Source organism: Eutrema salsugineum, unplaced genomic scaffold (genome assembly GCF_000478725.1).
Source record: "Eutrema salsugineum unplaced genomic scaffold, Eutsalg1_0 scaffold_11, whole genome shotgun sequence".
Classification (NCBI taxonomy): Eukaryota; Viridiplantae; Streptophyta; class Magnoliopsida; order Brassicales; family Brassicaceae; genus Eutrema; species Eutrema salsugineum.
In genome coordinates, this window is record NW_006256901.1 from 8339596 (window position 1) to 8365722 (window position 26127).

At 37.0% G+C, this 26127-nt stretch overlaps 1 protein-coding gene and 1 non-coding gene across 2 annotated transcripts in view; one reads left to right on the forward strand and one right to left on the reverse strand.

Moving 5' to 3' along the window:
- Positions 1 to 3615, reverse strand: part of LOC18026315 (MADS-box transcription factor ANR1) — a 9905-nt gene extending 6290 nt beyond the window's left edge. Inside the window, exons 1-3 of the mRNA XM_024160744.1 lie at positions 3539 to 3615; positions 3180 to 3369; positions 698 to 776 (exon numbers count right to left, since the gene is read on the reverse strand). Coding sequence (XP_024016512.1) covers positions 698 to 776; positions 3180 to 3364 — 264 coding nt within the window. The 5' untranslated portion in view covers positions 3365 to 3369; positions 3539 to 3615. The remainder of the gene's footprint in view (positions 1 to 697; positions 777 to 3179; positions 3370 to 3538) is intronic.
- An 18511-nt stretch (positions 3616 to 22126) lies between these two features.
- On the forward strand, positions 22127 to 22233 carry LOC112090186. The gene has a single exon (XR_002901534.1). It is a non-coding gene; the product is annotated as a small nucleolar RNA R71 (small nucleolar RNA).
- The last annotated feature ends 3894 nt before the right edge of the window (positions 22234 to 26127 follow it).

Consider the following 26127-nt stretch of genomic DNA (forward strand, 5'->3'; position numbering starts at 1 on the left):
TTATGTAGCATTGAATAATTCGTGTGTTTGTCTTAGTTCAGTTGGTTTATGGGTTTCATGCACTTATTTAGTATTGCAATTTTATATTTAATTGTATGAGTTTGTTATATTTTGATCATATACGTCTCAATTGTTCTAATTCTAATTTACATAATATAAAATTTTGTTTTACAATTTTAAATCTCTCGGAAGCCTGCGCAAAATGTGGACAAAACACGTAGTTTCTATTAAAGGAGGCTCACTTTAAGTATACTCTCTGTTTCATTATAATTACTGTTTAAGGTTTTTGCATACATATTAGAAGTTATTTAATTTTTTTTTTTTAAAACTAAATTTCATTTATATCTATCTAATATTCAACCAATGATAAAACGATTAGCAGAATAAAAAATTGTCAATTTTTTTTTAAATAATCAATTTGGCTTCGAAAGTTAAATATATCATATCATTTGAAACAAATTTGTTTCCTAAAAAAATAATTCTTATTAAACAGAGATATTATTTGTAGTCCCAAATCCACAAAATACATTAAATCCGATAAGCATTTTCAGGATGCTATTTATGAAAATCCTCTGTTTAAGAAAGTTTTTCATCAGGAAAACCTAAAAAGTGTTAAGGTACTAATTTATCAATCCTAATTAATGAGATAAACTATATAAACAAATAGAATATATGTACGTTTTGCAAATAGAAATACCTTTATCTCGTAGGCATGATTCAGTCGTTGATGTTGCTCTTCTTTTACTTTGTTGTACCGTTCAATGATACTTTTCATACTAATCATATTCGAAAGAAAAAAAGACAATATATAACAATGATATGATGTACATTATTATATAGTAAAATTGCTAATTTAACTCACCAGGAGTATGTAACTCAACAGTATGTGTGAAATTCGATATCAGTTTGATATGAATTAGATCAGTACAAGTGTTACAATTCTAGTACTTAATTATATTAAATTAGGGTTGAGTCCGCGCTTCGCGCGCATTTTATTTTATATTTTTATATGTTTTACATTTTTATATGTTTTTTTAAAAAATAATTTGTTTGATAATTTTCTTATAGTTTAATAGTTTTTTCTATATTTATATTGTACAATCCTTATTAGTGTTTGTATATAATAAAATTTTTTCTTAATTATGTTATTAATTTCTGTTAATTTTTTTTATTTCATGTACTTTTATATTTTGTCTGTCACTATTGTGTGATTTTTATTACAGTATTAAAATTATTTTTTTTTGTTTATGTTCTACACGTTGCGCAGTAATAATTTTTGATCATTTATTCTTACAAATTTTTGAAATTTAAACATCATATTTATCTATTTTTGTTAATTTTTTCTTCTTCTCCATTTTCATATTTTCATATTTTGATATCTTTATCTTCTGTTCTCTTTCTTTCTTTGTTTTCATGTTTTTCAAAATTCTTTTTCATCAGCTTTGTGTTCTTTTTTTTTTCCTTATTCCTCTTAATAATCTTTAATTTCTATTATTTTTCATCTTTTTAACTTCTATTTTTGTATTTTGATTTTTCTTCTTCCTTCTATTTTTCTTTATTTTTGCTTTTTTTTTTAATTATCGTCATTTTTAAACATTTTTTCCATTTAATAATTTATCATTTTTAAGAATATATATATATTTTTAATCCAGTTAGTATTACAATGTTTTTAATTATTAATATCTAATTATCACTTATTTTTTATTTATACTATAATTTTTTAAATTTAATTTAATTTATACTAAATATATTAATAACAAACATTGATATATTTATTAAATGCATACTTTAAATATACTTAAATGTTAAGTTTTATGAGTTTGCTGATGTGGATAGTCTAGATGGAGAGAAAACTCTTTCATTATATAATAGATTTGTTTGAGCACCTGCGAAAACAGTTCATACATGGAAATATAGAATAACTGGACTAATAATATAATAAGTACGAGTTTTGAATGTTATGATCTGACATAATATAACATGTTTAGCATAATCTTCTTGAAATAATTGATATAATCGATAGTAATACAATTGCTAATAATAACTAACTATAATGCAACATGGAATATATTGCTGAATTTACCCATCAATTATAGATAGACTTAAATAATCAAATTTCTTTGTGATGTGTATTTGAGGGGGGTTCGATGATTTATTCACTTCGGATTAAATGTTAAACATAAGAGGAATTAGTGAGAACATAAATGAATGACATATGGAAAATACACAAATAGTTTGTTTCCGTCATTTTCTTAAAAGAATGTTTGAAAAATACATCTTTTAAAACTGCGTTTGTTTTCAGGTCGAACATACAAATAAAATTCTTCGTCCGTATTGGTTTTACTGTAAATAAATAAATGTTGATTGATGAGTGTTTCATTCCATCACATATTGCATTTCTTTTTAAGATCAGTTTCAGTAAAATGCATACTCTTAATCTTATATTCATTTACTTACGTTAGTTACATAATTAACTTAAAATTGCATAGTATATTTTATATAATTAAAGAAAATACAAAATTGAATGCTTTTCGCTCTATATTATATGGAAGAAAACACAAAATAAATAATTTATCCAATAATACACGGGTCATAGACGTGATATTTAATTAGAAAATAAAGTAAAAATGTAAAAAGAGTACAAGATAAACAATTTAAATATAAACTGTTAACACCACTGAATGAAGAAGCAAAAGTCAAAAGTTTGTTCCATATATATGTTCCTACTCAAACGCATTTATAAACTTGTCGGAATCTATGTGGAAATAAAATCATTTGAGCTAACTGAGGGTACTCAAATCATATTTACCTTAACAAGTTTTACTGTGGTGGTCTGTATTCAAATCAATAAGCAACAAACTGTAGAGTTTACTAAGGTATATATAAGTCAGTCAAGTAAAATCTAAAGTTTAGAAAACATGGTTTATACCGAAAAAAATGAGAAGGAACAAATATCAAATACTCAGCTCTTCCTAATAAGACATACACTATAAGCCTACTGAGAAACTAATATGTAGAGATGAATGAATACATTAGTGGCAAATTTTGTTGACATACACTTCCTGGGATCAAGAAACCGTAACAAAGAGAAGTAAAGAATCTAACAAGCAAGGCAATTGAATGCAAAATCATTTCCTTGGCCTCTACTAAGAAAAGGGTTTATCATTTGATAAACTAACCTTGAATTGCTTGCGTAGTCGTAGAGCTTTCCGGTGCTAGAAAAGATGATAACACCAACCTCAGCATCACAAAGGATCGCTAACTCTTTAGCCTTCTTAAGTAAACCACTTCTTCTCTTTGAGAAAGTTACTTGTCGGCTTGTCGAATTATCGATCCTTCTTATAACTATTTTTCCTCTCCCCATCTAAACTGCATCAGAATTATCACGAAGTTAAGCATATCGTTAATGTCGAAAACGATAAAATCTAGATGATCTTGCTGATTCAAAGTACTTGACTTTTGATTAGATTTATACTTCTTCTACTTTCTTGGATTGAAATTTATATGTATACCACCAACTCGTGAAGATTTGACTTACTTGATTAGGGGTTTTTCCAAAAAAAGGAAATAAGACAGAGGAAGAGGAGAAGCTTCTTCGTTTTTGTTTTCTTCAATAGATATGTCTTTTGTGTTTTCTGTTTGTGTATATATGGCAAGAGAGCGGATGAAGGACAAAACCACTGCTGGTTTTATTACAATCAGTAGTTACTTTCGCGAGTATTGTAACCTTCCGTACTCGCTCCCGTATGCGCAAGTCTGATTTGGTAATACCTTTGACCTCGTAACTTATTTAGATCGCAACTGATATCGAATTTAACATGTGTCAGGAGAAGATTTTGGTATGCATATGAAGAGCGAGTAGAGTCAAAGCGTATAAACGAGAGCGTGAGCCTTAAATATCCTCGGACTCTTAGAAACAAACCCCGAATCATAGGGCGTTGAAACAAAGTGGTATTGATAGGAAGCAATAGATGATTGACACGTAGGTTCTTAAGAGATGCTTTTGTAAGTCTGAGGCGTATTTTGGGAATTTAGGAATTTTTTTCTGTAATTGAAAAAACTTTTATCTTTATTTGGCTTTTGACAGAGTTGGTGGTGTACTTGCACTGTTGTCCGATGAAGTCTTTTCCCCAATATTATTTCTTTTAAATTTTTAATTTGAGTTTTTATAGCATCATTTTTTCCTTATCTGTTTTGATCTTTTTGAGGTTTAAAAAGTCGGATAGCAGACATTTTTGAATTATTTATTCGTTGAATGTACTATGTTGTAGTAATATATATTATCTTCAGCTTGAATCATTTTCGGTCTTGGAATAAAAGAAACTAAGAATTTCAGATAAATGTGGCCATGTTTGATAAAAGAAAAACAAGTGGACAAATATATTTCTAAAATAGATAGGAAATTAATGAACCTGAAATTTTTTGTCTATTTGGGAGTTATGTGAAACAGTTAACAGAATTATCAACTATCTATTTTATTTTATTTTATAAAGTAAAATGATTCAAAATTAGTAACACACCAGATCGTAATACATATTAAGTAAATCAATAAGATTTTGACACATGTTAAATATGGACTGAATTTCAGTGGCTTTGAGATTTATTTTGACGGCGTTTCTATAGTTTCTAGCAGATTTCAGTCATAGATAGCAAGATACTTTTGCAATATGCAGCGATTTTGAAGAATTTACTTTGACCATTGAAATTGAGATCTTGAGAGATGAGGATCTCCATTTGCTAAACGCGGATTATACGAAAGCTTGCATCCAACACAGATTGGGTTAGATTGGGGTCTCGTTTTCAAAATCGAATCTCCCAGATTCAGATTTGATGGCATCGTGGCGATCCTTACTTCCAGAATACAGTATCTAATATGGATCATAAATTGGCTCTAGTGGATTGAAAGAAGATCCAAAGATCAAAGACGGATCGATGGCAGAGATAAAATACTAGATTTTCTTGGGTATCATTTATGTCCGGATTTTTCTAGAGATTTCGTATCTTGGGCTGGTTTCTTTCAGTAAAATGGCAATAAGATGCTTTGCTTAAGCGAATTACTTGCCCAAAAGATTACAGTTGTACTCGATTAAAGGTTTTAGGCAAAATACATAGTTAAATGCGATCTTCTTTGATTCGAATTAACAAGAGGTTTTAGGGGAAGTTTTTTTTATGGCGGCAGATTGATTGCAACGAGATTTCTTCGCGAAGTTCAGATCAAGGAAAAAGATTCTCATTTAACCACATCAGCGGAGTGATATATAAAGCAGAAGAGTGATGAGATTGTTCCTCATCAAACACTTTTCTCTTTTTCTTTTCATACTCACAGTTTATTCGAAACGGTCAGTGCAAATGTCTCCGAGCTCACAAATTGGGCATAACGGTACAGAGAAGAAGGTTGCAGGTCCCTTGAAGTAGATGAAGATCACGGTTCTAAAATTTGATAATATAAGTCTCATTGAGGGGTATTTTGCACACTCTGATTGGAAGGTGCATGAATCCTGAGATGCAAGACATGAAGGTGTGTTGTTGTACATGCTTCCTCAGATTTGGAAGGCAGAAGAGAGAGTGGCATGTGCGGATTCGGGACTTGGAAGGTTCCAATTCGATTTTGATAGAGAGGATGATGTCTAGGAAGTGATGAAAATAGAACAATTCCGTTTTGATTACTGGATATTGTCTCTTGTGCGGTGGAATCCGGTCATTGACCCAATTATCCCTCGATGATAATGTTCTGGGTTCGTGATAGTAAGAACTTTTAGGTTCAAACCCAATTACTCTAACTACTCATATCATTGTAGTATTTGAGGTATCAAACCAAATGGAGGTTTCTAGGCACTAGAAGTATGATGAATCAATCTCAATCCAAGTCTAATGAAACAAGTTAGTAACAAGTTGATCTAAAACATAAAACAAACAAGCAATGATGATAAACAAGATAAACAATTTAACATGACAAACAAGAGAAGCAAACAAAGGTGCTTTCAATGCTAATTTTAAATGCTAAGCAAACAATGAGAAACTTGCTAATCCTTAGTCTAGACTTCTAAATCAGATTAATTCATTCTCATGACAAAAATCTCTTTGTTAATTATCTAATCAAGACTAATTTTCATTAGTGAAAATATAATTAACAAGCATGATAATCAATGTTTAATATGACCAAATAGCCTCTTTATGCATCAGAACAAGAGCTAAGAAAGACTGAATCTTATACAGAAAGATAAAGCAAGCATCACATGATCTCAAATTTCAATCAACTTAGAACTCAGAGAAAGATCATTTTTTTCTCAAGACAACGATCACAATATTAATCAGCATTTCAAACCCAGTTTTCAATAGTGTAATAATGATCAAGATGCATTAATAAACAGTTCTAACATGTCATTTATGCTTAAAAAAACATTCTCATGGCGTTCAAACCATAAACCCTTAAGTTAGCTCATTCAGGCATTTCATCAAACACTTTGTGGATGGAGAAATGTCTTAGGTCTAGATCAGAGTCATGATTATCAAAGATCTAGCATTAAGAACAGCCAACTATGGAAAAGAAATGAGAATCTAGAACCTAAACATCATAAATTAAACATCTAAGCGCCCTAATTTACACACATAGAAGCCTAAAAGAAGACTACTCAATAATCATGATGAACACACTATTTCCTTTGCAAGAGATGATATCAATCATGATTAGAAGTAAAGATAAGATGATAAGAAACAACTTTAGATTGATTAAAGCCCAAGGATATTTCTTAACAAATTCGTTTTTTACTAAAGGGGAAAAGAAAATAAAAGAGGAATAAAAGATATCTCCAAAATTAGGTCTAAAACATATATATAGGAAATGGGCCAAACCGGGTCAGTCCAGGACAAACTAGGTCCTCACCCGGCCGTGTTGGGTCTTTGGTGCTGTGCCACGCCTTAACTCAAGTTTATCCAAGTCGTGGCACTCATGTCGTGGCAATGAAATCTGGGTTTAAAACATGATGAACATGCATTGCCACAGCTTGGAACCATCTCTTCTTGTCGTGGCCTTTGACTTGTGGCATTGTGCGAAGGTTTGTTGGGGAGCTTTCCACGACATGATCAAGTCGTGGCACTCATGTTGTGGTAGTGAAATCTGGGCTTGGAACATGAAGAACACTGTAGTGCCACTCAACTCAAGCCTATCCAAGTTGTGGCACTCAACCCATGGTAAGAGCCGAATGTTTGGGACATGTTTTGAAGTGTTGGCCACGAGGTGAATCAGGTTGTGGCCCTATGTCGTTTTGAGGTAGAAAAATTTTGAAAGTTGCCACGGGTTGTATCCAGGTCGTGGCACCCAAGTCGTGGCACACATGACATTTGTGCACCAACAACTCCAAATGTATTCAGATCCGAGAAGATATATGTGCACTTAAACTGGCATAACTTTTGACCTAATGATCCAAATAACTCTCCACAAACTCCACGAGAGAGGGGACTCAGTAAGCTCCAAATTCGGTGAAGGGTCTAACTCCATCCGGGTTCAGAAAGGCTTCCGGTACAGCGGTTTTTTGAGACTCATCGGATTACTCCGGAAATGGCTGTGAGACATGTTCATTTCCCGCTTGCGATATATCTCAGCTCACTGCTCCAAATCGAGTCATTCCAAGTGTTCTGAAATCATGACTCAATCCTCTTTATTCTTGATGAATACACAGGCTGAATCGGAACACAAAGGCTCCGTTCTGGGCGATCTTTGAAGCGTATTGGAAAGCTTGAATTTTTGGCCGAGAAACATGTACTGCAATACATGTTTTTGACCGAGAAACATGACCTGCGGTACACCAGATGGCTGATACACATTTTTAACCCATTTGTTCATATTTTTCCACATTTTCTTCAATGGTCTCCACTCTTTCACTCCTAAATGTGTCCAAAACACCTGATAAACACTCCAAAGATGCAAGACTCAATTTGACTTAATGCAAACTCCTAACAAAACTAAAACAAAGATAAAACACTAGGAATCTATCTAAAATGCATATTTAGGACTCTAAACATGAACTAAAATGCATACTAAACATGATAAATTATGCATATATCAACTGCCCCATACTTATCCTTTGTTTGTCCTCAAGCAAATAAGAACAAATAAGAGAGAGATCTTGAAGGTGGGAATACAAATTCCAAGTCATGCTCAATGTTCAAGTTCCTAGTTCTAAAATGCATCACAAGGAATATACTCCAAAAGAGTTAGCCATTTCCATCTCTGGATCATCAAGTCTGAGCCTTAACCTACACTGAACTTTTATATTCCTCAGTCCTTAAACATTCATTAATGGTTTTCATGTGAATCATGATGATGCATACTCAAACAAATAAACAAGCTTGGCTAAGGGTAAAGCTTTGAGACAAAGATGATCTCATTCATGCACATGTGGGTTCAAATAAGCACAAGGGATCTCTCAATGATTGATCAAATTTTGGCAAAATGCTAAAGGTAAAAAATAACTTGTGCATACAAGGGTAAGGACTTATCTACCCCAATGCTTAATATGCCTCTAACCCATGCCTCTAAAACCCCAAAGTATCACTCCTAAACTACCCTCTCTCAAGGCTTTTCATTGCCTTCTTAGCCCATTTTTTCTCTTCACTCTCATCTTTTTCTCACTAGGGGATCCTCTCAAAACATTGGCTGGTGCTCTTTCTTTTCTCCTAGCTAGCTCTTTTCACTTCTCATTTCTTAACTGGGCCTCTTCTCTCATCAAACTTAATGCTTGAGCCTTTTTGACTTCTTTTCTTTTCTTTTCATAACACTTAGAGGCTTCACTTTCTTTATAAACACAAATTAATTAAAGAGCTTTTCTTTTTAAACAGACACCAGCCATTTCACTTTTTACAATCCCCTAGTTCTCACTCCTCTCCACTTCTTTTCACTTTCTCTCTCATCTCACTCCCAATGGATTCTTTCTTTTCTCGCTCTTTACCAGCACTTTCTTCCCCCACACTTATCCCTAGCCAATATCTACTATCTCCTTGATGATGGAACTAGACAACATGATGCCTTATCCTTGTCTCTCTAAACTTAACACTTTGGTTAAGTTTATCTAAGATGGCCTTTCAGTCACTCACAAACAATTTGGCTTGAAAGAAGGTTGGGTTCAAGGTATGGTAACTGTTCCAAAGATGGGAATCAGCTATTTGAGCTAAGAAGAGAGTGGTAAAAAGAGAGTTTGCCTCAAACATATATATGGCATCCACAGGTTCATCAAGCATGCATCACATGATAATTGCAAATCAAGTTTAAGGTTCCACTTGCAAGAACTGAGTTCAATTCACAAATTGCTTCAATCAAGACTCAAACAATGATGGACAAGATCTGAAGATGGTTCATCTTTAATTTCATTTCCTTTGAATGCATAAGAGAACTAAGAACCTGAGCGTTGAAAAAACTAGCTAAGTGTGATGCTTATGGTTAAAAAAATCATCATAACTCCCAATGCATGATGAAAACCTATATGAAATGCAATCTAGACTCAATCCTAATAATGAAAATGCATCTAAATGATTTATTTTTGTGGAAATTTTTCAAAATTTTCAATTTATTTTTGGTTTTTCTATGCACATAGATGAATGCATGATATGAATGAGACTCAAAGTGTAAAAGAGAAAATAAGAACATAGAAAACATGGTCAGATAACACTAAACCCATCCTCCACACTTAAATTACACAGTCCCTGTGTAATGAAAGCATGAGAAAGAGGATAAACAAACATGAAAAAAGAAAAATAAAGAAAAAGAAAAACTAGATGCTTGAATGTTATTTACAAGTTTGGAGTGTTACCAGATGTGTTTTGGATGGAGATGAGGAGTGGAATTGTGCATCAAAGGAGTCTGAGCATCATAAGAAGTGTATTTTTGTTGATGCTGCTCCTTGAACTGACTTGAACGTGCTTGAAATAAGTGCTAAAATATGGTCTTGTGCAGTGTTCACCCTTGCCACGCCTTGGACTCTCCTTGGGACAACCGTGGCAACAACTTCTGGGTTTATACCCCTTTTTCAAACCCTGCCACGCCTTGAATCATTACAGCATCATCTCGTGGCAAGAATCCGTGGCAACAACTTCTGGGGTTTTGCACATTTTTCCAACCCTGCCATGATGTTCCACCCGTGGCACCATCTCGTGGCACTCCTTTCTGGGCTTGTGCTTGAATATTTCTTCTTGCCACGCCTTGCTTTAACTCGTGGCTCTAAGTCATGGCAAGCCCCAGAATGATACTTCTGGTGAAAACAAGCTTGCCACGCCAAGAATTATCTCGTGGCACCAAGTAGTGGCAACCCCCGAATGATTCTTGCTTAAAGAAATAGCTTTGCCACGATTTAAACAAGTCATGGCATCAACTCGTGGCACCTCAAAAACTTTGTCGTTTTTCCTCCCTTTTTGCACTTTGTTCAACACTTCTTGAAGCTAGGGAGAACCAAGATTCACCTGTTACCTGAATACACTCCACAAAACACATCAAAACATCTAAAGATTATCTACAAGGATAAACATGGGATTGTCTCCCAAGTGCACTTTGTTTTCAGTTACTAAGTTTGACTTTTCATACTCTTTTTAGTGAGTGAGAGGAGGAGCATTGATGCTCCTTGTCTTGTCCATGAATTCAAGCTTAAGAACCTTGTTCATCAGCTCTTGAACACTATCCGATCCTTAGTCCTTGAACTATGGTGTGAGGATTACTCTGACTTTGGCAAATGGTCTTAATGCTCCATTGCATTTAACCTTGTAGTACACACCTCCACCATCAAACTTCCATGGAGTGAGATTTAAGATTCGAGAAGAAAATCCAAGGGTGAATGGTTTGGTTCTTTTTGGACTCTTGTCTTTGGACACTGAGCCATTTCCATTGTTGTTTCTAGTTTCTTCCTCACTTGGTGTAGGAGACTGATGGGTGCGGGTCTAGGGTTGTCGTTTTTTAACAAGCCCATTGGTCGCAAAAGAAATTTTAGATTTATAAAACCCTAGAGTCTGCAAGTGCACATATGTACGTTGTTGGACTTAGGGTGTCGATCCACAAAGAAGATGTCTAATCTGCAAGAAACAACCAAATTGGAAAAGTAAGCAAAGTAATAAACTCATGGAGGTTTTGGGGTTTTGGTTAAGGTTCCTAAACTAAACCTTATCTAATATTTACGGGAGATAAAATGCAATGCAAATGAAATGTTAAAAGAATATCTCAAGGATGCCGACTCAAACTATTGACTCTAAACTCATAGGTGGCGATTTAGACTTCTCCGGTTTACTCTAATCGATGTCAAAGCATTTCCAATTAGCCCCCGGGTGATTTATCTTCATCTAGTTTTGGGATCTGCATTGAACTAGAATAGACATGTGTATGATTGACCAACTCTCGCAATCTTAATCAACTAATCACTCAAATCTGTCAATTAACTCTCGCTCTCATGCCAGAATTAAGATCATGCATTAACTTTTGCCAGATGTAATTCTCTACAGGTACCTCTCGACTCCTGTAGCGACTATGTTCTTCTGAAGCTAGGTATGGATGATCTTATACAGCACTCTCGTTGCTCTCATCGATCCTAGGCTCAGAGAATAGGTCATGAACCTACTCTCATGCAATATGAACAACTTATAAGAGATGAGATCCAAAATATGGTTTAAAAACTTAGAAATCCTAATCGAGCATATAGGCATATAGAAAAATCTTCAAACAACTTGACTCTGTGGGACAGATCTACATGATGTAAGGAATGATAAAATACATGAAAGAATGCAAAAGATGAAACATAAAAGTTAATTAGATAAAAAGAAGAAAGAACAATGGATCCAGGGAAGAATCCCCTTTTCCATCGCCTAACCCTAGGAAAAAAAAGTTTGGTGGCTCAAAATCTCATTACACGAGCACACACTCGTTTATGGCTGCTAAGATGTGTATTTATAGGTCCTAAGATCTTCCAGGTCTCATTTAAGGCTTCTCTGAAGAGGAATGGCAAAATGGGCTTTGATGTTGGGCTTTGTGGCTCGAAAATGGTCCACCGGGGGTGAGAGTCTTCGGGGGCAGGCAAAACACTTGTTTGCCTCAGGTGAGAGTCTTCTGCGACTGGTGAATTTGGTTAACTTGTTCTCCATGTATCGTTTTATTGCACCGTTGGATCTTTTTGATGTAAATAGCTATGGAAAGCTGATTGCCTCCTCTTGAATGTCTCCAAATTTGAGCTGGATCAGACGGTGAAAAAGTCTTCATTTGAGGCTGAACTTCTGAAGGTCTGACTCTGAGCTAGAAATGGGGATTTCTTCCTTTTTGCCATCTTTTTTTCTAAGTTTCCTGAAAAGAGCCTTGAAACTACAAATATAGAGAAATCATAATAAAATTTCCTAAATCTGATTAAAATCTTTGAAAAAGCATCTGAAATCAATGGTGAAAATGTGTACAAATACGGTGTTATCAACTCCGCCAGACTTAGAATTTGTTTGTCCTCAAACAAAACAAGATCTAATCTGGAAAAATATCATTCAACAGAAATGAGAGAGAACTCAAAAATATTAGCAACCATACTCCTAGACCTTAATTATGGGCAATGCATCAATCAGATCAAGTCTAGAAAATTCTCACCAAAATACAAATATCACTAATCCGTTAATCCGTCATGCAAAAATCCACACACTTAGAACTAACTTCCAGTCAACTAGCTCTTAACATTCATTAAAAGTATCAGTGATTCTCATCAAAAGGATAGTAAACAAGGTATTCAATGTTAGGTATCAAAATGCTCTTTAGTGGTGAGGCTTAATGAGTTTAGGGTTACCTTTTTCTTGAGAGACATGATATTATGCAAAACAGCAAGAGAGGGTGGATCTGTTGATACCCACAGTTTTCAGCCACATTCTCCTTGCTTCAAGATTTCTGATCTCCTTTCTTCAGGTTCTCCTTATAACTCCCACAGACTTGGATTTTTGTCCAGGTTATGAATCCATAACTCCTTAAGTGAATACCTATTGCCTTTTCTCAAATGATTTTGGATTTAAAACTCTTTAGGCTCTTGGTTTCCTTTCCTTTCTTTTTTTTTTGTTTTTTTTTTTTTGAGAAAGGGGAAACCGCCTTTTGACTTAGAGTCTTAGGGAACACAAAAATTACCTTTAAGAATGAGCTTTTTGAGGCATCATGAGGCTTGCTGAGGTTGCTTGGTACACTTCCTTCCCGGTTTCATTCAGTCCTTCTCTTGAGTGACTGAAAACTGTTGTTCCTCCCTCTTCGGCGTTTTTGCACATATCTGTCGACATAAACTTAAGAGAGAATGAATGAGGTTTAAACATAGGTTTGGGTTAAGGGTAAGGAACGAGCTGAAGATGAACTGGCCATCTAGGACAATAAAGAGTGGTAACAATAAGGTAAAGATCTCCTAGATGTATATCATGATGCCTTCTTAAAACCATTGATGAGAAAATTAGATGTCAAGAATAGGTCCAAGTAAATGAGCTAGTATATCCTGTAAATGATCTCCATAAATAGATGTCGTCTTGTGGGATTTTGTAGTTTAGGTACTCTAGCTACCACCTAGTCTAGTACTAAACCTTGAAAGAGCTTTTAATGAACTGATGGTGTAGAAGTGGACAGGTTGGTTATCATCATCGATTTTGTCATTATTCCCTTAAAATGTATTTGACCTTTGAAAACACTTTTTTGAAACTCAAAAGACTTTTGAAAAGTTTTAAGAAAACCGAAAAAATGAAAAATTTCAAAGAAAAATGCAGAATGCAAGGGCTCATGCAAGAAATGGTGGTTATAAAGGGATGGAATCATCCCCCAGACTTAAATCACACTGCCCCGAGTGTGAAATAAATCAGGCAAGGATGAGAAATACAGTATGTAAGAATTTAAAAGATCAAGGAAAAGAAAACTTACCTAGTGTTGGTGATGGATTGTGAGGTGGTTGTGGAGGTGGTAGGATGTTGAATGGTGGATGGTGGTTTATGTGGAGTGGTGCTTGATCAAATTTGGACACCAGGAATCCAAATCAGTCCCCATTTGATTAAGGTGGAGGTGGAAGTGGCCAAGGGTGGCTGAACTGGTGCTAGCCGCGGGACAAGGTGTCTCGGCCGTGGTGGGGTTCTTGCTGGCCGTGGGCCAAGTCTTCGTGGCCGTGGAAAAACTTCTTCTGGTTCGCGGCTGAAGGCTCCTCTGCCGCGGTCAGCTCCTTTTTTTTTTGATGTCATACTAAGGCCTGTAATAGAACAAAAACAAACTTTAATAGAAAAAGAAATTTAAACAAAAACAAATTAGTACCTGGGTTGCCTCCTATCAAGCGCTTTGGTTTATAGTCCTTAGCTAGACTTGAAAAAGAAAAATACTTAGTTCAAGTAAGATGTTGTCCTAAGACAAGTCCTTTTCGAAATCCTCTTGTCCTCTCTTGCAGGTTCTTCATCACTCCTGAGTTCTCTGGTTCAAATGCCTGAGCTTTATGCTTTCCTCCTTTGCTATTAAGTGGTGTAACTTCATAGAAGATTTCCTTGTCGATATTTGCAATAGAAACTCTCCGGTTGAGCCAATCCATGATGGCTCCAGCAGTTGCTCAGAAAGGCCATCCAAGGATAACTGGATATGAGTCATCTTTGGTCTTCACTATGTATAGATCGAGATATGCTATGCAATCTCCATTCCTTAGAGGAATGTCTCGGGCTATCCCTCTTGGAGTTGCACTTGAATCATTTGCTAAGCTAATCTTTGTCCTGGTACTTGAAATGTGCTTAATGCCATGTCTCAAAACAGCAGCTTTGGACATCATGTTAATGCAAGCTCTAGAATCACAAAGATTACTGAGGAATCTTTCACAATGTCACAAGAGATAAGAAATTAACATTTGTCTTGAACTTTGTGCAGAGTTCGAACTGGTCTACCTTCTTGGGCGTGTGGGAACAAGTCTTTCATCTCTTGGATAAAATCTTTGCTATCACAGAAGAAGTGGCCGATCATGTAGTATCTACTTGCCTTCGCAAACGAAATTCCTTTAAGCAGAATCTGAAATACTTAATTGAACTCTTCAAGTGCCTCTTCGCTGATCTTGTTTGTGTAGTCACTGGCTTCTTGGGGATCTTTGAGATGGATCCTGGAAACAGCTGCATCAGGTGATGATTAATAGTTAGTTTTTTAACCTACTAAGGTAAATTAACCTCTTGTGTTGTAGCACTTGAGGATCAATCCAAATGGAGATTATCTAGGCACCAAGACTATGAGGATCAATTCTTAATCCAAGTCTGATAAGCAGATGAGTTGGTAACCAAGATGATCTAAAAGCATATAATAAAACAAGTAAGAACAAGCAGTAATTAAGAACAAGCAAACAAGAGAAACTAAACAAATACTCAAATTCAAAATAAAAAAAAAGCTAAACCTCTAGATGTGATCATTGATCAGGGTGCTTTCAATGCTTAATTCATGATGCTAAGAAAACAATGCAACACTTGCAATTCTTTAGTCTAGACTTCCAAAGAAGATTAATTTATTCTCATGACAGAAATCTCTTTGCAAATTACTTAATCAAGACTAATTCCCATTAGTGAATAAGCAATTAACAAGCATAAGGTTCCAAGTCTAACATGACCAAACAGCCTCTTTGTGCATCAAAATAAGAGCTAAGAAAGACTGAATCTTATACAGAAAGATAAAGCAAACATCACATGATCTCAAATTCTAATCAACTTAGAACTCAAAGCAAGACCATTTCTTTCCCAAGACAATGATCACTATACTAATCAGCATTCAAACCTAACTCTCATTAGTGGTAATGATGATCAATATGCATTAATAAACAGTTATAATATGTCATTTATGCTTCAAACAAACATTCCCATGGCATTTAAAACATAAACCCTTAAGTTAGCTCATTCAGGCATTTCATCAAACACCTTGTGGGTGGAGAAATGCCTAAGTTCTAGATCAAGCTTATAATGAGAGATCTAGCATTAAGAGCAGCTAAATAAGGAAAGGAAATGAGAATCTAGAACCTAAACATCATAATTCAAACATCAAAGCACCCTAATCTACACACCTAGAAGCTTAAAAGAAGACTACTCACTAATCATGCTTAACACACCTAATCTTTTACAAGAAATGATGTTAAACATGATTAGGAGCAAAGATAAGAAGATGAGATGATAAGAAACAGCTTTAGATTGGTTCAATCTTCTAGATATCTATTAACAAACTCGTTTTTGACTCAAGAGGCAAAGAAAACAAGAGAGAATAAAGCTTAAGTCTTGGAAAAAACACTAAAATGCATATATAGTGTCTCTTGCGGACGGGTCAACCCAGGACAAACTGAGTACTGACCCGGCTTCAAATGGGTCATGTCTCAAGTGTGCGACATAGTCAGGTGCTTCTCAAGTCGCAGGCCCAAGTCGCACAGCTATAGAAACAGCCTTGTGCACCTTAAATCCTTCAGCCCTAGCCGCATGCCTATCTTGGTGTAAATTGCGAGTGTTTGTGCTGTTCAGGCTTTCTTATCTTCAACTCGCACAACCAAAACGCATTCTGGAGATAATATATGTGCGAGTTGGTCCTCCTTTAGTCCCAAGTCGCAGGCCCAAGTCGGTGTAAATTGCGAACACATGTGCTACATGGTTCCACTTCATGTCCAACTCGCAGGCCTATCTCGCACAGCATTGTGGACTTAGTCAAATTTGATTCTGGAGGTCTCTACCTTGCTCAGAGTCTCCTTACACTCATCTCTAAAGTCTCAACTTGTTTCCAGAGCATGAACATTCATGGATGCGAGTTAATCAAGTCGCAGTACCGTATCGCACAACCTAGGCCTTCTCGGACCACTTCGCATTCAGGGGAGGGTAACTTCCAGGATATGAATCCAAATGGCATGATTTCTACTGCATTGGAAAGCGCACTCAAATATCTCGAACTTTGGTGAAGAAACCTTTAGAGCTTGGGAAGCGTAAAGTTCCCTGGGCAGCTCATCTTTGCGGCGTATTGAAATGATCAAAAGGGAGCTCTTGGACCAGTTTTCACTCCGGAGACGATATCTTTCATTACATAGCACCAAACTGGATGATATTAGATGTTCTGGAAAGAGAACTAGAATATTGATGAAGACCCCGGAAACTGAATCAGATTGGAAGGGCATCGTCCCATGCTATCTTTGTGACTCATCGAATCGGTCTTGAAACTGTAGCAAGACAGATGCGTCTTCCGGTGACCTTAACTCTCAGCTCACGACTCCAAACCAATGATTCGACCTGTTCTGGGACCGTGACTTGATCATATACAACTTTGATGAAGGCCCTGTAAGCTTAATCAGATTGGAAGGTTTCCCGGATCGGCATTCTTTAACTTGTCTCGGCGTTGCTCCGGAAAGGATGCAAGATAAGTATGTCTTCCGGTGGGCTTATCTTTCAGCTCGATTCACTAAATTCATCGATTCCAGCTGTTCTGAAATCTAGACTCAATTATCTTGATCTTTTCTGAAGACCCCGAAGACTGAATCGACCGGCAAGACCTTCGGGTGATGCGATTTCGGATATGTTTCTGCACCTGGGAATTTTGGCCGAGAAACTTGAACAGCCGGTACATGTTTTGGCCGAGAAATCCACCCGCGGTACATGAAAATCGCCGAGAAAAAAGCTTCCTGCAGTACAGGCCAGCGCCGAGAACCTCCAAAAGGCTGTTTTTCACCATTTTTAAAGCTCTGATCACCATTTCTTGTCCTGGTTTCACCTTTTCAGCTCTAAATAGCTTCAAATACATCTGATAAACACTCCAAACCATGCAAAGACTCATTGGGACCTAATGTAACCCCTAAGCCCTAAAATAGCACCTAAAGACCTAAAATGATTGAAATAAGACATGATTTGGAATGAATTATATAACCTCAATGATGCAAATTATGAACATATCAACTCCCCCACACTTGTCCTTTGCTTGTCTTAAGCAGAAAGAACAAATGAGAGAAAGAGGTTGAATGCATTGGGAGTTCATATTTCCTTTGAGAGAAGTGATCACTAAGAGAATTCAAGTTTATGCTCAATATGCAATGCAAGACCATACTCAGGTATATCAACTCAACAAGAAATCTCCACAAGTTCTCTTATTCCTCAACTCTTTGACATTTATTAAGCTTTTTACCAAGTGGATCAAATGATGCAATGTTCAAACAAGCAAAGTTTGGCTAGGGTGAGGTTACAAGACTAAAATGATCTCATCAACGCCTGAGTGGGTTCAATGCAGCAAAAGGGATCTCTCTATGAATGACCAAACTCTGGCAGAATGCTAAAGGTAAAAGGCAATCTATGCATACAAGGGCAAGAACTCATCCCACCCCACACTCTACTCAAAGTTTCCTCACTTGATTACTTTTCACACTTATTCTTCTCTCACTAGGGGATTCACTTTTCCTTTTCATACACAAGTCTTGGAGATCAAACTTCACTCAGCTCTCTTTCTTTTTCTTTTTGTAACCTCTAGCCTCTTTTTCTTTCTTTTTAAAACATTTGAGCTCTTTGGCTTCTTTTCTTTTTCATTTACTTAGAGGCTAGACTCTTTCCTTTCAAAACACTAGAGCTCACTTTCTTTATCAGAAGACTCCAAGACTGATCTCTTTTCTTTCTATCCCCTAGTTTTCACCACTCTCCTTTTGTTTCCACTCATCTCTCCTTTTTCCACTCACCAAAAAGTATTCCCCCACACTTAGTTCTCGACAAATCTCTCAGCTCCTTGATGATGGAACTTAACACTCAATGAAACTTGCCTTTGTCGCCCTAAACCTAACACTTTCTGCTAAGTTTGGTCCAAGGTGGCCTTTCAATCACACACAAACAATTGCCTTGAAAGAAGGATGGGTTCAGGGTGAGGTAAAACTGATCCAAATGCGGATTCAGCTATTTGAGCTAAGGAAGAGGATGGTAAAAACAGGATTCTAGCTCAAATATGTATATTGGTATCCACAAGCTTATTCAAACAATGCATCACCAGATAATTTCAAGTCAAGTTCAAGGTTTTCACTTATTAGAGTTGAGTTCAATTCAAACTTGCTTCTCAGATTCAAATCATTTCAAGCCTTGCAAGCACAGAAGTCATTTCACAGCATATTTAATCCAAATTCTCAAAGTGATGTACTCTCAAGAAAAAAAACCTATCATTACTCCCATGCACAATGCAACCTATATGATGCAACTAGACTCAATCCTAAAAATGTGAAATGCAACTACATGATCATTTTTTGAGTTAAAATTTTCAAAGATTTCAATTTTTTTTGGTTTTTTTTTTATATGCACTAAATGCTATGCATGATCAAATGAGACTAAAAAAGGCAAAAGAGAAAATAAGAACATAGAAAACATGATTAGTAAACACAAGCCACTCCCCCACACTTAAATAACACAGTCCCTTGTGTTATAAAAGCATGAGAAAGAGGAAAAATCAAAAATTAAATGCAAAAGATAAAGAAAAATGCTAAATGCTCATTTACAAGTGTTTGGAGTGATACCTGGTGTGGTTCTTATGCAAAAGGGGAGTGAGTATCTGCACCAGATGAGGCCAGACATCACTGGAGATGGGTTTGGCTTGGCCTGAACTCCCTTATGCGGCATGGACTTGTCTTGGACCAACTCGCACACCCAAGTCGTACATAAAGCTTGGTGTTCTGCAGTTGTGCGACATGGGCTGCTCTCCTTCCTATCTCGCACACCCAAGTCGCACATAAAGCTTCTTGAAAGTTCTGGCCTTCTTTGTTGCTGCTACATGCCCCTAGAAGACACCAACCTGCACACCCATGTAGGTGTGATTTGCGAACAGGTGTTGCTACTTGGATCAGAGGAGAACTGACTCGCACACCCATGTAGGTGTGATTTGCGAACCGATGTGCTAGATGGGACCTGACCTTGTCCAACTCGCACACCCAAGTAGCACACCAGGCGGCTCACCAGTTTTCATTCCTTAAGTTCTTTCCTCAGCTTGTTCTCAGACTCCTTTTCACTTTGTCATTGGACCACAGCATCCCTAAGTTACCTTAGACCTGAAAACTCTTCACAAAACCCATCAAAATATACTAAAATATGAAAAAGAAGAGAAACAATTAAAAAACGTTATGTACAAGGATAAGCTTGGGGTGTCTCCCAAGAGCACTTTGTTTTAAGTCACTAAGTTTGACTTTTCATACTCTTTTCTTAGTGAGGGAGAAGAGGAGCTTTGATGCTCCTTGTCTTGTCCATGAATTCAAGCATTAGGTCCCTGTTCATCAGCTCTTGAACACCAGATGACCCTTTGTCTATAAGCTCTTGTGTGAGGATTGCCCTGAATTTTGCGAAAGGTTTTGATCCTCCAATGCCTTTAACCTTGTATTCCACAGCTCCATCATCAAACTTCCATGGAGTGAGAGTTAAGACTTGAGAAGAGGACCCAAGAGTGAATGATTTGGTGCTTGTTGGGTTCTTGTCTTGAGACCCTGAACCATTGCTTTTGTTGCTGCTGACCTCCTTCTCACTTGGTGTAGGAGAAAAATATTCCAAGCAAGCTTCATCATCACTAAAGAAATCTCCTTCAAAGTCAAGATCAGGTCTTACTAAGGATTCTTTCTTCTTCTCAACAGATGCAAAGGGTTGAGCTTCTATAGTTCCAATACTACCCACATACTTCATCTCATAGTGTTTCAACTCATCAGAATCATCAGATATAACCCCAAAAAATCCAGCAAGAGGAGTTTTAAGGGGATAAGATACTTCATCATCTACCTTAGTAAGCACCACTCTTTGAGTATCAAAGTCCATCCTTGCTCCTGTGGTGTTCAGAAATGGAGTTCCAAGCAGAAGAGGTAGCTCTTTGGTATTTTTCATCTTCATGACTACAAAATCAGTTGGAACTGTGCATTCACCAATCTTTGAAGGGTAGTCTTCAAGGATTCCATATGGCTTCTTTGAGGATGAATCTCCAAAGGTAATTGACATGGAGTGATGCTTAAGACTAGTGATCCCTAGTCTCTCCACCATTTCTAAAGACATTACACTAATGCTTGATCCAGAATCACATAAAACATTGTCCACTTTCAAACTTCCAAGAGAGCATGAGATGGAAAACTTTCCTAGATTACCTAGCTTGGGAATTGATTTGGGTTTCACCCTTGTTGAACCAGTGCTAGAGACTCCATCAGATGTCCTTCCTTGAACCATTCTCTGATCCTTTCTTTCAGTAATCTCAGAATAATTCTTTCCCATATCAAAACAAGCTGCCTCCCCACCTTCTTTCTCAATGTCCTCATTGAGATCACAGAACAGGAAGTCAAACTCCTCTATGATGGCGTCCTCATCATCTTGTGTCAAGCACTTTGCACTTGAGACATTGCCATGGAGAAAATCCTCAATTTCTTGGACAACAGCATGATTCTCAGCATTTGAGAGGATTACATTGCAGTATTCTGTTTGATGTGCAACTGATGTTCCTGGTAAAGATCTTTGAGCTTGAGAACTGCAGTGGCCCTTGTTGTTCTCTAGAGTCTTGACTTTGGAAGCCAAGGTTGAAAGTTGAGTTAGAAGATCAGAATAAGTGCAATCCACCTTATTGTTAATCTCTGCCATTTTCTTGTTGAAGTCCATGGCACCATTTGCTTGACCTTGGAGGATTTGCTGGAGCAGGTTATGTACTTCCTGATCCTTATTCCCTGAGTTCTGTTGGAGGCTTTGCTGTTGGGGAGGGACAAAACCTTGTTGGTTATTGATGTGAGAGTAAAAGTTCTGGGTGGGGTGATTCTTGTAGTAGGTACAGCCTTTTTGGTAGCCTTGTTGTCCACCTACAGAGTTTACCTCAGCTGTGATGTCTTCTCCTTGAAATGTGTCTTGAAACACATGATTCACATCTATAACCAATTTGACTGGCTTATGAGAAGCTAGGAGAAGTTAATCTAGCTTCTCATTGAGAGACCAGATGTCTTTCCTTGTCCTTTCCTCTTCAGCACTCACAGCACCTCTTGAACTCCTGTCAAAGTCTGATCCATAAAGCTCATCACTCTGAGCTACATTCTCCACAAGGGTCATGGCATCATTGAATTCCTTGGTCATGAAATTACCATTTGAAGCTGTGTCCAAGAGGACTCTGACCTTTGGTAAAGCACCTCTGTAGAAGGTACTTAACAGCTGAGAATCTGAGAATCCATGGTGAGGACATTGCATGGTATACCCTCTAAATCTTTCTCAAGCCTCACAAAAGGATTCATGGTTCTTCTGAATGAAACTTGAGATTTCATTTCTTAACCTTGCTGTTCTTGATGAAGAGAAGAACTTGGTTAGAAATGCTTTTTTGCATTGCTCCCATGTTGTGACTGATCCTTGAGGTAGAGACCTTTCCCAATGATGAGCTTTGTCTCCTAGAGAAAAAGGGAGTAGCCTCAACTTGAAACTTTCCTCACTCACTCCATTCATCTTAGTTAGATCACAAACTCTTTCAAAGTTGTCAATGTGATCTAATGGGTCTTCTAATGCCAAGCCATGGAACTTGTTTGATTGCACCATGTTGATCAAGCCAGATTTGATCTCAAAATCGTTTTCAGGTGTAGGAGCTTGAATCCCATGTCTTTGAGCCTGAGTATTGGCCTCATCACCAGCTCCCACAACTGTTCTTGGACGTGGTGCTGGACCCTCTTGCTGATCCTGGTGGTTTCCATTACCACCAAGAGCCTGTTGCCCTTGATACATACCCAATCTCTCAATGTGCTCAGCTCTTTCTCTTTGTTTTATTGCTTGACTTCTTGTGTTCATACACCTGAAAACAAGACAGCACTTAAAAGGTAATCAGTAAAACAAAATAAAATGACTTGATATCAAGAAGATCCAAAGTCCTAATGCTAGAATGAATCTCCGATTGGCAACGGCGCCAAATTGATAGTTGGTTTTTTAGTCTACTAAGGTCAATTAACCTCTTGTGTTGAGCACTTGAGGGTCAATCCAAATGGAGATTATCTAGGCACCAAGACTATGAGGATCAATTCTTAATCCAAGTCTGATAAGCAGATGAGTTGGTAACCAAGATTATCTAAAAGCATATAATAAAACAAGTAAGAACAAGCAGTAATTAAGAACAAGCAAACAAGAGAAACTAAAAAAATACTCAAATTCAAAATAAGAGAAAGCTAAACCTCTAGATGTGATCATTGATCAGGGTGCTTTCAATGCTTAATTCATGATGCTAAGAAAACAATGCAACACTTGCAATTCTTATGTCTAGACTTCCAAAGAAGATTAATTCATTCTCATGACAGAAATCTCTTTGCAAATTACTTAATCAAGACTAATTCCCATTAGTGAATAAGCAATTAACAAGCATAAGGTTCCAAGTCTAACATGACCAAACAGCCTCTTTGTGCATCAAAATAAGAGCTAAGAAAGACTGAATCTTATACAGAAAGATAAAGCAAGCATCACATGATATCAAATTCCAATCAACTTAGAACTCAAAGCAAGACCATTTCTTTCCCAAGACAATGATCACTATACTAATCAGCATTCAAACCTAACTCTCATTAGTGGTAATGATGATCAATATATATGCATTAATAAACAGTTCTAATATGTCATTTATGCTTTAAACAAACATTCCCATGGCATTTAAAATACAACTGATAAACACTCCAAACCATGCAAAGACTCATTGGGACCTAATGCAACCCCTAAGCCCTAAAATAACACCTAAAGACCTAAAATGATTGAAATAAGACATGATCTGAATTATACAACCTAAATGATGCAAATTATGAACATATCAATGATCTAGGAAAAGATAGATACCTGGCTCTTCTAAAATATGTATAGATGTTCTCCTTAGTCTCCTTGCTGTATCTGAATAAAACTTGAAGGCAGCCTTGCTTCCAGATGTCGTCGAATCCATGGTAGAGAGGAATGGACTTCACAAATTTTTTGAATTTGATCAGTCTCTCTCTAGATATGCTCTTGGTTATTGGGTCTGAGTTGTCATCAGATGAATTGTCCCCAGGGTTTGGATATTCAACAAACAAACCATACTCTTCATCTTCTGAGAATTGCTCTTAAAGGTCATTGTCACAAGTGTAAACCATGTTGCAAGATGCATTAGTTTTGTATTCCTCCTTTTCTTTTGATGCTTGTGCAGTGATTGAGAAGACACCTTGATCAAACAACCTAGATCTGGTCACAAGGGGTCAGTCTTCAGTTTAACAGGTTTCAGAAAGAGGTTGAAAGCTCCCCAAGTCTGAAAAATCAGGCTCGAACGCGGTTGAAATGCTCTGAGCCATGGTGGAAGTGGTCTTGGCCGCGGGTGAAGTGCTTGCATCCGCGGTCAGCTTCTCCCGGCTCACCATGCTTGCTTCTTCAATCTCTTGTTCTCCATTGTTGTTCTCTTGTTTCTAGTGGTTTCCAGGAACGTCTTGGGCACCCAAATCATTAGTTCCAGTGTTCAGATCATACTTCTTATGATCTTTAGAAAGTTTTTCAACTTTCTCTTCTACTTCATCTAAAGCATAGACAACTTTGTCTAAAGTAGCATCAAGCTCTTCCGTCTTGTTTTCAACTTTAGATACGCCTTGCCACAGCTCCAATGTGTAGTCGTAGGTCTGGTTCTTGCTTTCATTCAGCTCCTTATCCAAGTCATCAATCTTGAAAGTTAGGGTTTGCAGCTCCCTTTCACTTTGTCGAATGTTGAACTGGTTCTTCCTTTGTTCTTCTTTGACAGACTCCATTCTCTGATTTAACACTTCATTGTCTTTGGTTCTCTTATCCTCCAGTGTCTTCACGTGTTCAGAGAGGTCATCAAACCTCTTGTTAAAGTCGATGGTGATGGCATCTATCCTTGTTCGCAGGGCGGCTTCAACGAGGGCTTGGAAAGCAAGGAAGTGATTCAGCTTGGCTTCCAATCGATTAAGCATGATGTTAAACCGATTGTTCTCATAGTTTTGGTGTAGAATCTGATGAGGCAAAGGCTGATATGGTCGACGGTTCACCAGGTGTGGCGAATAGGGCTCATCTCGGTGGTGCGGAGTTCGCAAGTCTCCATGGAAATGGTTCGGATGGTTCGGCCAAACAAGGTGATCGTGATCACGTCTGGATGGTGATTCACATGCGTAGGGAGCCTCACACAGGTTGCAAAACCTTTGCTCGGGATTAGGGTTTCTTCTCGGATGATCCATGCTACAAAGCTTATGAAACTAGGGAAAACAAAAGAAAAAATAAGCAACAAAAAAAACAGTTAGGGTGTTTATGAATTTGGTTTACTTCCTATGGTGTTTTGGCAGAAACTCGACATATATATAGTCTTCTGTGGCTTCAACCTCCTGGGTTTAGACCTCCAGCGACTAATTTCTTTCCCCGCAACGGCGGCAAAAACTTGATGGGTGCAGGCCTAGGGTTGTCGTTTTTTAACAAATCCATTGGTCGCAAAGAAGTTTTAAATTTATAAAACCCTAGAGTCTGCAAGTGCACAGATGTACGTTGTAGGACTTAGGGTGTCGATCTACATGGAAGATGTCTAATCTGTAAGAAATAACCAAACTGGAAAAGTAAGCAAAGTCATAAACTCATGGGGGTTTTGGGTTTTTGGTTAAGGTTCCTAAACTAAACCTTATCTAATATTTACGGGAAATAAAATGCAATGCAAATCAAATGTTAAAAGAATATCTCAAGGATGTCGACTCAAACTATTGGCTCTAAACTCATAGGTGGCGATTTAGACTTCTCCGGCTTACTCTAATCGATGTCAAAGCATTTCCAATTAGCCCCCGGGCGATTTATCTTTATCTTTTTTTGGGATCTGCATATAACTAGAATAGACATGTGTATGATTGACCAACTCTCGCAATCTTAATCAACTAATCACTCAAATCTGTCAATTAACTCTTGATAACACCGGATTTTGACCATTTTTATGGATCATTTTAATATCTTTTACAGGTGTTTTAACTCCATTTTCAAAGGTTTTCAAAGGATTTCTATGTTTCTGGATTTTAAAAGACTTTTCAGGTAATTTGGGATAAAGAGGCACAAAATAGAACAAAAAGACTCTTTTGGATAAATGCAGACCGTCAGAACTCTCATGGAGAGACGAAGACCTTCTCACCGTTTGATCACCCTAAAAATTGGACAACTTATAGAAGAATCAACCAGCTTTCAAATCCACTTGGTTTG